This window comes from Chaetura pelagica, unplaced genomic scaffold (assembly GCF_000747805.2).
Source record: "Chaetura pelagica isolate M959 unplaced genomic scaffold, ChaPel_1.0 scaffold431, whole genome shotgun sequence".
Taxonomy (NCBI): Eukaryota; Metazoa; Chordata; class Aves; order Apodiformes; family Apodidae; genus Chaetura; species Chaetura pelagica.
The window spans coordinates 27,088-39,213 of record NW_009952162.1 but is presented as its reverse complement, the minus strand read 5'-3'; the positions used below and the strand labels follow the sequence as shown (position 1 = coordinate 39,213).

Genomic DNA, 12,126 nt, shown 5'->3' with positions numbered 1-12,126 from the left:
CCTCCTGGGAAGGGAAAGATTTAACAGCGTCTCTCTAGAGGCCAGCCTAGCCTTCAACCATGAGATGCTGCAAATGCTATTAATAACTCTCTTCTAAGAGGGTTTGAACCAAAATATAATGAGTGATGTTGTATATAGGCACTCTTAGTGTGCTCAGAGGTCTTGTCAACATAAAGAGATTGCAGCAGTATTTAAGGCGACAATCTACAGTGTGCTAATAATAGCTGCACACTGGATCCTTACTGTCCTCTATTTGGACAATGCTAATGCCAGTGAGTTACTTCTTTGAGATTCACACCCAAACTAAATTTCTGGCAAGTCCCATGAAGTGACAAGCCCGAACTGCTCACAGAATCCACACTGTTGCTCATCATCCTTTTGACATTCATTTTGTCAAAAGGAAAATTACATAAAATCTTTCTCGTATACCATTACAGAAAAGTAATAAGGAACTGGAAGAGCAGTGATATTGATAATGGTATTGGAGGTTTTAGTAGCCCTGCTAAAAACAGCCTGAGACTGTCCATATGTCCATAGATTTCTTCTAAGGTGAGATGTCTTCCCAGGCATTTTTTGCATTGGTAGAGGTGTTGCAGAATAGACCTGATTGACCTACTGGGAATTACTTGGGAAATAAAAGAATCATATCTCATTATAGATAAGTTCTTGTCTCAGAAGCCACAATATAAGGCTAGACTGAGAAAAAACATACTGTCTCGATTACACCTATGGCAACACTTAAAATTTCAGATGCTTGTTTTGTAGACACATCAGTAGTTCCAATAACAGGTCAAGGTCAGCACTGACTAGAAAGTAACATGAGAGCCTAGACAGGAGTTACAGCATGGTGATAAAAGGACTGCTTTTTGAACATCAGTTGTCCCCCAGAAACTTCTTCTCGTATTCCATTATCAATTTCAGTGGCAGCTTCAAATTCCCCTCTAACACTGGACTTGAAAGAGAACCCCAGATGCCAAATTTCTTCTTCTTTATTCCACTGTGCTAAAGATAATTTCCATGCATCCAAAGATTCATTATGACCTTCATACTTTCACTGTCTGCTGGGATTATTTCTGAAGTTCTGAGACTCAGCTCAGTTTCAAGCAGATTCCAATTATCTTTTATAACAATACACTATGTTGAAATAATGCAGAATTTCTTCCCTAAATTAAAATGGTATGAGGTGGATGATGGACAGCATTAATTCTTGTACTATTGAGAAGTATAAGGTTCACTAGCTTGGGAACCATTAAAAGCAAGATTGATAATGCATTATATCAAACACGTGCTAAGAATCTTCCTCGTGATATGATACAGTCCATTGATTCTACTGTTGGCAGGTCATAAGATGTTAGACCTCATAACCTTGACATATGCAAAAGCTACTGTACATAGAGTTTTAAAAAGCTGTAGACTGAGCTAATTAAAAACTCTCCTTTCCTCTGATGCCACTTGAGCTAGTAAGGTGATGCAATTCAGAATACATCTGTAGAACAGGTATGACAAAAATGGAAAGAGCTCTCAAATTTTTTTGGCTAGTGTACTAAAATGTGTTATAGGGCTGGCAATAACTTAATGGCATATATTTATGTGACAATGTGAATGACTCCTGTGTCATTCATTTTGAAAAGGAAAATTAAATATGTATTTGAAAGGTAAAACGTTCTCATATTTATCCACATTTTACACTGCATCATTTAATACACTTAGAAATGTTTGGTTTCCAAAGGTATAGGTAAAGGTATAAAGGTATAGGTTCACTCATTACTGAGTGAACATTCTAAATACTTCTTAAGAAATGCATCTGAAGTAAAATGTTTTTGGATTAATTTTGGTATGAATTTGCAAGAGACTGTCAAACTTTCTGGTAATCACTGAACATTTGTTTCTACAAACAGCATTTTCTTTGAATAAAAAATAAAGGTTTTTTTTTCCACCAAAAAAAGCTCAGGATACTTCTCTTTGCTTACTCTAGCAAGAAATAAGTATCAGAGCAGGATCAAGGGGCAACACAGAAGAATATGAAGCACCAAGTAAACAGATTTGGAGAGGTTAACTTTTCTAATCAAGTTATACTCTGTCCATTAAATCTGCATTTCCTTTGAAATATGTACTAATCTGTAAATCAGCAAAGGCTTACAGGGCTCTGAATAGACAGCTGTGGAAAATGTAAAATATTTTCTCATACTGACACAGCAAAATATCCTACACATACCCTGGAGGTTCAGTTTCCAGATTGATGCCATTCTATTAAGATTTAGTTCTGTTTTCCTAGATCACTAGTTATGGGATTTGTAAAGAAAATGATATTAAACATTAGGAATAACTTGTGAGTGTTTCTGCTTTTGAAGCCTCCTAAAAACTGTAGTTAAAAAAACAAACAACTCCTGTTAAAGTCTTTGATGTGCATCCTTCCGATTGCAACATTTATAGCAGGAAACTGAACCTGAACTACAATCACAACGGCAACCTTCTTAATAACATGATGTGACTATTAGATAAATCAGTGTCTTAATCAATGGAATAAAATATACTATCTATTCCGCTAAAGTGTTTTGCCAGTCTAGAGTGAAGTGGCATGAAAATGGCAAAGAAAAACATAATTAGGCTGCAGACTAGAAGTTTCAAATGCACATTTCCTTAATTTAAAGGGTCTGGGGCCAGAGGAGGGGGAGTTTTTTTCCATTTAATGACTTAAGCACAGTGTGGTTTAAACAGCAAATTTGGTTTCTGGAACCTATTAGCTGCTAATGACTTTGCAGAGAAAAAAATTGGATTCTCTTATTACTGATTTGATTAGCAGCATCTGTAATGCCATGATGTTGTAAAATAGCTCAGTATTAAAACAGAGATATTTTCCACCATTTGAGGAACCAGAAACATAAACTCAGTGAAGGCCACGTTTCCCATGTTACACACACTCCTTAATTCTGCAGTACTTTTACTGGCACTAGAATTAGGAAAACAAAAGGATTCATAGATGTTAATAGATGGATGACAACAGTCTAAAGATGTTGCTATTTAAGCAAAGAGCTGCAACTATATTTCACATGTCCTTTTGATACAGAAAATTAAGCAAATGTTTGATTAATGACAGCACTGTAGATCGGAATTGCTAAAGAAACATCATTAAAAGAAACTACACTGTAGTGATTATAAGGGTAAGAAAGGGGAGAGTAAATATAATTAGAAGAAAAAAAAATACTTCCAGATATCTGATTTGCCTTACACTTAAAATGTAATAAATCTAGATACCTAAAAGGAGAAGTAGTAATCTAAAATCAGTTTTAAGATCCTGCCTACCAAGATGATGCAAAGCTTTATTTTATTAAAGTCATTCAATGGCTTTTTAAATATTTTAGGCCAGGGAACAGAATGTAAATGAATGTAACTCTGATCAGCTACAGCAGAGTTCAACCTAAGTAATTTAAGAATTGAACTGTTTCTTAATTTCTTTCATCTGGACAATGAACAGTTTAATCACAAATTAAGGGACCCAACAGCCTACCTAAACCCATGTTCAGACATACAGCAACAGAAAGAATAAGAATTACTAAAAAGTGTCTAACAAAATAAAGGCAACACTGAAGTAAAATTCCAAAGCCAGCATAAAATGGCACCTATTCTCATTCAGAAGTCATCTTCTAAATTGCTGAAGAAATAAACAATGTTATCTGCTAGTCTGCAGGCCTAAAACCAATAAATTGCCGATGCTACTGACAGGCCACAGACTTTGCACCAGCTCTGCAGGGCTGCAGGACTAGAGTTAGTCAGTCACATTTTCTCTAAGCTAGTCTTCACCTACTGTTTAGTTCATTTAATTGTACTAGCAATCTCTCACAAACACAAGCCATAGCCTGTTCTCTTTTAACTTAGTTTGTGATTGCATAGGCTATCGACTATCAGTGTAACATTTTTTGACATATTTCTGTACCTAAAGTAGATACTCTGCAGAGAACAAACTATAACTAGAATAAAAACAGTGTAGAGTACTACGAACATGGGCTGATAGAAGAGGTATTCAAATACAGGCACCGGGTGTTACCAGAGGGAGAAGGGATATAAGCAACTCATCATGTCAATTAATAGTCATTAAAAGAAAGCACCTTGGGAGCTGCATAAGGCTGATTTTAGGCAACAAAATCAAGTGAAAAATAGAGCAAAGAACAAGAGTCCTACACATATAAAACACATGTATGGAGAATTCAGACATAAGGATTTGGAGGCTAATAAACAAAGATCAATGTCAGCACCCTGAGAGAACCAACAGGCCATAATTCTCCTGCCCAGTGCCCCTGGGGACCAAGAGACCCAGCTACACCTGCCCTCGGGCCTGGGGATGCCATTATAGTCCCCCCAGGACCTACCAAAGCTATGTCACAGCTGTACCCATGCCCAGGCACATTTCTTCCCCACTTGTATCCACAAGTGGTCTTCCTGGCTCTGCATCAGACCAGGCTCATCCCTTTGGGTTGGCTCCCCTCATGGCACGGCTCCCCTCTCCCCATTTCCTGAAAACACATACAGTTAACCTCAAGCAGATCCTGCCATATGTCAGTGTTGTTACTAACATCTGTGTCCTCCTCCAGGTAAAGACCCTGGGACACTGACAATCAGCTGGAGCCTGCCCCCTCCCAAAGCTAGAGTTATCCAACATAAGACTTGGAGGAGCTGTGACACTGACTGCATAACACCAGGGAAAGGAATAGCTACACAGAAGGATGCACATATAGTCTGTTTTACTACTGAGACTTTTCTCCCTAGCAGTATCTTTTCTTTCTTATTCTGCTAATAATAGCTAGGACATAAATATTCGTTAAGTTTACAATTAAGCAAACAGTAAATGAATGGCTTAGCTCATAAGGTGGTTTTTGTTATTTTTTTTATTCAGAAACTGCTCAAATTGCAGCATAAAAAAACTGGTGGAGAATCTTGGTACCCTAGGCTTTTGTTTTGATGCCAAAAATTTTGCTTTTAACCTCTACAGTGTTCCACCATTTGAAAATATTTCAGATTTTGTTTATAAACTAAAGACAAAATATTGTAACTTTTGTTTCAGGGTTTTTTTGAGGAGATGGAATATGGTATCTAGGCAGGAGCAGCATAATTCCTGTAGGAGCAGGAGAAATAAAAGCAGCAGTGCAGATAACCCACACTTCTACAAGTTTGGTGGCCATTATCATAGCTCTTCAGGGTTTAGAAGACTGAGGGTCTCTCACTTGGTCTCTTCTTCGCCTTTCTAAAATAAAAGTATTTCTTAATTCTAAGTTCACTAAACCAATTCGTTATACCCTTGACATGCATTTGGGGGAAAGATAAAATTTTGCTATTGATTCACAACCTAATTCCCTGAGAACTGACAAAAATTTAGATATTGGGACTTCTAGATTGATACTATTAAAAAAAAATAAGATCAACAGTATCTAGAATACTAATTTTTTTGTTAATCTAAAGTTTCATGTTTACATTTATCATTCTTGTTAAATTAATTTTGAGATTGATATCAAAATGGCATATACACAGACATCTAGATATATCAATAAAAGCTATGAAATTCCCATAGGTGAAGGTAAAGATTTGTGTTTGGACCACAAAATAAATTTGCCTAGCCTTAAAGATAAAGCTAGACCATGTAGATCATCAAACTTACACACCTCTTCTTCCAACCCCCAAAACTGAAGTGGCTTTCTTACTTCTGAACAACAGATCACTGCATTACAGAAATGCCAGCAAAAGGCAAAGTTCCTGTGGTGCCAGAAAAAGCTGAATAACAGCAATCATTATTAAGGTGGCAAACAAACTAAAGCAAGAAAGCACATCGAAAATGTTTAGTTTTGCTCTAACAACTATGGCCTTGCAAACATCCATTGGCCTGATTAGCACAGGCATGACCTTTTAAATGAAGTCCATGTATACAACTGTGCCCTATGAGTCCATCAACATTACCATTTGGCCCATGCTGCTTACATGTTATTAGTGTATTTCTCCCTGCAGTGCAAAGGAGTGCAATTATTGTCACATACAAGGAAACAGAAATTCATTCTGTTTCCAAAACCTTCTGTCAGGCAGTGAAAACTTTGTTAAAAATAACATAAGCAATACTATTAAAAAAAAAAAAAAAAAAGAGGCATTTTAATATTAAAAATAACGTTCATATTTTTTTCTTGAAATATCTCAATGTTCAGGTAGAGAGCATTCCTTACCTCCTCTCTTGTTTAGCTTGGCATACCCTGGCACATAGCTGCTTGTCATAGATGATGAACTACTGAAGGAAGAGTGTGGTAATGCCGAGACCAGAGGTTCATCACACTTTTCTGAAACACAACAAAACAGATTCACTTTATGTTGTTGATTATTCTTTCATGTTAAGAGACAACGTGCCCTTTATTTTTCAGCAAAATTCAGTAAGAAAACCCCAACAAAAAAAACCCAAACCCAAACAACAAGCAAAAAACCCCATACTAACACCAACAAACAAACAGACACACACCTTACAGGAGAAAAAGACTTCAACAAAGGAAAAAAATAGGTAATGGTAATGCCTAAACATTGAGCTACCATTCTCCTTAGGGATACTCAAAACACACTAAAAGAACCTGACCTGAATATTACTGGTTACATGAAAATGTAGTTCTACAGAAAAGTATTATCATGAAAGCTTCCTAGGAAGTAGATTAGATATTAACTTTCAGTTTTGTAATAGAAGTGCTGATAAGCTGATATTTAAAAAAAAAAAAAAAATAAAATAAATTATGGTACATTAATAAATGCCCATGAATTGTCATATATTACAGATATACTAAAAAAACCTAACAAAATTATATTTTTAAAAAGCATATAATCTCTATAATCCATTTGAGCACTTCACTTCTATTTTATTTAGTCTAAAGAAGATTATCTTAGTATTAGCATATAAGGTGGAAAAAAAAGAAAAGAAAAATTTTTGCCTTTCTGATGAAGAAAAAAGTTTAAAACTAATCTGCTGTTGTATGAAGTTGCATAAATCCGAATGAAGAGAACTGGGTTTTGATGTTTCAAATACTCATAGAGCTAATGTACTGCTCTTTGTTCTAGTTCTTCCTCAGTTATTTCAACAGATGGGTGAAATATGCAGGTTACACTACTCATTTACATTTCAGGTGTAATCCACTTCAGCAGAAAAAAAACTCTGACCTATGCCAGTCAGTTTGACTAATGTTTTCAAGCACATGCACTGCAACACAGGCTCTGCTATGAGTGGAAACATCCCGAATATATGTATCAAGGAAGCACTACCATGATAGGAGGCGTATTTAACACTCAGCCACATCTCATAATTTTGGTGCAATTACAAATCAGTGAAACAGTGATTTGGTCAGACTGGATCACATGTGAAGACTGAATGAATGCTACCCTCAAAAGAGGAACTGTAAGGGGGCAAAGAAGATTGTGAGTGAATCAAGTAAGTTATAATGCAAGTCTCCTAAAATTTCCAGTCTCATGTAATGAAAAACAAAATTACTTTCACAGCAATAGAAATGGAAGCACAGAAATACAAAAGCATATTAGTTCATGAATCAGTACTTTGACATTTAACAAAATAAATAAGTTTCCTTCACAAATCTACAGGAGTTTGTTAAGGGGGAAAACAAAATTCATAGGCAAGAGTGAAGGGCAATTGCTTTGCACTGAATTAAAGGACCATTCCAGTGGCTTGAAAATTCACTACCACACTATTTAATGATGGAATTTTGACAGTGAAGAGAAATGGTTTTAAGCATTATTGCTTATACCACAAAACAGCAGGATCGATTCCCCTCCTCACGCTGCTTTGGCTGCAGCCACATGGCCAAACTTCGTGGGAAGCCTGCAGCCCCATGTGCACAGTGCCTTGTGCTCATTGCACACCACCCAACCTGCACACCAGGCTCACACAGCACCTCTCTCTGGCAGCACGGGTATAGCACAGAGCAAGGGCCCACATTCTAACATCCTAGCTGCCAGGCTGCTATTATTTCAGTCCAAGCAGTATGAGGTTAGAGCTTAACAACAGAAGTGAGCAGCAGATTGAAGTACTAATTACAAATTTTGCCCTACATGTCATAACCACAGAGAGTTAACCAACAAAGTTTTTTCCTCATGCCTTGCTTTATCTACAGTGTATTTTTGTTGTTGATAAAAGCAGGTTTTCAACTTAAAAGACTGCTAGCAAACTGCTCTTGCTGCCACTTCATTATTGTTATCTAGCTAGAGATCTGAAGATCATTTGCATTAATCCAGTTCTGTAGGTGTGACAGCTGCACTTGACCCCTTAACCACACTAGTGATAGATTGGTACATGCTCCAAAGGAGGTCAAGGCCTGAGCCATAACCAGGCCAAGAGCTCCTCTAGTTCCAGTCTGCTCTCTAAAAACCCACAAAGGAGCAGAGTGACACGAGCACTGATGCATATGAGCTTGGAACACCAATGATGCGATTAACACATGAAAAGCAGGTGGCTTTTCCAAGACTCATTTATCAAGGAAGAAAGAAAGTTATGGGTACAAGGAGTCTCATGAATACCTCTCCCATTGTATGCAATTTTACTAAAAGCCAATCACTTTATTGCAAAAATATGGCGGCATAAGTGAAACTTCTTTGTGCTCTCTGTGATGGCAGTCATCTCCTCTTGAGCTTGAACATCTCCTAAGGGTCCTCCTTGAAGCAGAGACACCTCTTAGCAACCACAGATCTTTGGCAAGTGACCAACATCGCACATAACCTTGCATTATAGCGTACTAAGATTCTGTCTTGGCAAGTTTGGTTTCTGTCTTGGTAGTTTTGAATCAATGTGATATTCTTTCTGCAGTACCCTAAGAGTGAATCTTGCCATCAAACTTAGTTAAGACACACTTTTACAACTTGGTATTTCAATAAAACCAGTTCCCTGATATGTTTGAAAGTGATTCTTTAAGCAGTCTAAACCGACCATTCGTGACATTAGGTAAAAGTGGAATAAACCAGTTAAAAACAGAAGAACACATAAGAAATATTTTAAAAACACATAACAAAGTCTTTTAATAGCATTTTCTTCTGCTTACCTTACATATTTTTAGTAGTTCAGTTTGCTACTGTGGAATTTGATTAATTTGTGAATATAATGTAAGGCTATTGGTGACAAATATTTTTAAGAGATCTGTGAAATGAAAGAGCTATCCTAAAAAAAAAACCAGAAAACTGTGAAAAGAAGGGATAAAAACGTGACCAAAATCTTAAATTCTGCAACAGAAAATTAAACAGGATTTTAGGCAATGTGTTCAGAAATAACACAATAGGTGAAAAACCACCTCTCCAAGCAAAGCTCAACAACTTCTATTCTTCTACTAATTCCAGTAGTTATTGAGAACATTTCCTTTTATTTTGACAACTACTACATTGTTGACACTATTGATGAAGCTATGCAAAAGGAAATAGAGAAAAACTTGTTTGGAAAGAGCACTAGCTTCTAAACTATCATCACTCTGTATTGCCTTCCTTGTCTCTCTGCTTCATCAACCCATCCTCCTGGATTCAAAAGAATAAGACAAGGAAGGTTGACATAGTCAAAAAAGAGAATAAACTGAAAAAAACCCACGGAGAGTATAACTGTATTTGCCACTGCTGTCACAATTTTGACAGACAGTCATGAATGTGCTTTGTTTAGTGTATCTGTGCTTTTGAAGTACTGAATCTGGACCTCTGATTTCTTAGTTTGGTTGGAACCACTCACATTTGGGTGGAAAAATCAAGCAGAGTTGATACAGTTTTTCTTCACTATTGTTTAGAACTGCATTCTCTTCCTATGCCTGTTTTGGGATAACAACTAATAACTTAAAGATTAAACAAAAAAATACCTCAATTTCTCATCTCCAGGCTCCAATCTGCCTGCTTATTTAAGCTTCAAAATACAGGAAATTCACGATAAATCTGTAGTAATTATAGGGAACGACTTTACTTCAAATGAATGTTTAAAAAGATATTAAATCTCATTACCTCACAACTTTAGGTCCAATAAAACAAAAGTTAAAAGACTGCTTACAGAAGCTAATATTTCTAGCCCTCTATGAAAGTTCCACTAAATATATTGCACTATTTTAACTCTCTTCATAATATCAAATGCTGTTATGTCACAGATTTAAGAGAGAAAAAAAAAATAATCCTTGGAACCTTTGGTTCTTTCAACAGTTTTAGTTATTTCCCACAGAATCAAATTTTTTACTTACTAAAACCAGAATCATATATACCTTCCTGTTACTGAGCTATAATAGCTTTCCCCATATAAGTCAATGTCCTGTGCCCTGTTAATCAATTACAGAGCACACTCGCCTGCCAGCATCGTTGCAGCAAAGAAATAAACTCTCCTCCATACCATTTATCTCAGTGATGTATTAACATCCAAGCCAGCTTAGGTCCATTTAAATGTTAACTTCCTGAAGCAAAACTGCATTTCCACTGCATTCTGTTCAGATATAAAGAACTGATAAACGTGTCATATGTATGATGACATTTGCTACTTTGACTTTCCTATTCAGAGGGAAATTAGTTTATGGCCATTAGAAACAAGTTTCCTTGAGTTTCAAACAATTAGATGAATGGCAGAAAGGTCACCTAATGTAACTAAATACAAGTGCAAAACCTCTGCAAGCCACAAGCTTCAAAATCCTTAAGACCTAAAGGTTATGGGAGGGAAGGACTGCTATGTGCTTGCTCTGTTCTTACATGCTTTCTCAGGCACCTGGATATTGGAAACCAGATGCCAGGTGAGATGCCTCTTTTGTCCCATTGCATGCAGCCTCTCCTGTGTTCTGGTGTTCACACTCAGCAAAACCAGAAAACAATACTCATCCTTTCCTGTTTCATAGTCTATTTATAGTTTATAATTGTACAGTTTATTTACATAGTCTACCCATCACACACCCGCTTTGCCTGCAATCACATTAATTCCCACTTAGTCCATGAACTATTTGGGTAACAGAGACCAAACGATCTGAAGTGACAGGTGTTGACTGTAGCACAAAGCAGGTGATATGCACACAAGATCTTGATTTATCAAGACCTATGGCTGTTAAAGCTTAATTTTCACTATACCAGTGACTTCAATGATTATTTTTTTTTTTATTTTATTTTTGTGGGAAAAGCAGAGTAAAAGAACTTGATGCTTCACTTCACAGAAGTCTATTCAAATGTTTAGCATCCTGATCAATAACCAGGTCACCTGTAAATTTGCTGCCATACCTTATCAAAGCAGTCTGAGTAGATGAAGAAGACAATCTACAGTTCATCTGTACTTTCTTGACATTTATATGTACCAGTAGGTTAGAATGCATATAAACAACTATGTATGTGGAATGTTACAAAATTAGAACAGGACACATTTATAGTCTCAGGTAGTTTATATTCATCATTTGAAGCTGCACTGGAGGATCTCTTAGAAGCTCTTGCAAAAATTCTGTCAGAAAAGTGAAAAGAGAGCTAAGATGTACACAGTGCTTCAAAATAATACAAATGTTTGGATACTGATAAATAGCACCCATCAGAAATAAATTACGGCAACTTAATACAAATACTTTTGAAGAACAAAAGCTTAAACATCTTTCTGGTCTAATATGCAGTAAGAAAAAACACCTTTAAAAAAATGCCAAACTCAAAATCCACAAATTCACCCTTTCTTCTTCAAAATCTTCAGTCAAGATTTCATATCAAATTATAATTCATTAGCAAAAGTCTGCTGTAGGATACTAGCCATAAGACATAAATATATTGCAAATAATTTTACTAAAAAGAGCAGCATATGCATATGCTGATAAACTTAGATGCAAAAAGGCAATACTGTGTTCTGAATCCAAATTAGCCACAATTAATCAGATGAATCTGAAGTAGTATTAAAAAAGCATCTCAGCCAAGAAATACACAAAGCCATGGCTTTGTGGAAATGATTAAAAACCATAATTCTTAAGCATTTCTTTTACACCACACTTTCACTGTATTAACAGAACATATGTGAAAAAAATCCCAAGATCTTAAATACTGCCAGCATTTCCAACTCATTAATTATACAAAAATACCTATCAAATGCAAAGAATAAAAACTTTAAAGCAACTTTTAATCTTTACTTGTAATGCAAAAGAC

General features: G+C 36.1%; 1 protein-coding gene across 1 annotated transcript in view; it reads right to left on the bottom strand.

The window, feature by feature from the left end:
• The window catches only part of LOC104397307 (contactin-associated protein-like 2), a gene marked incomplete at both ends in the record, with an annotated part of 638,963 nt that extends 632,649 nt beyond the window's left edge, over window positions 1-6,314 (bottom strand). Inside the window, one exon of the mRNA XM_010007259.1 lies at window positions 6,204-6,314. Within this exon, the coding sequence (XP_010005561.1) occupies window positions 6,204-6,314 (111 nt within the window). The remainder of the gene's footprint in view (window positions 1-6,203) is intronic.
• Window positions 6,315-12,126: the final 5,812 nt, after the last annotated feature.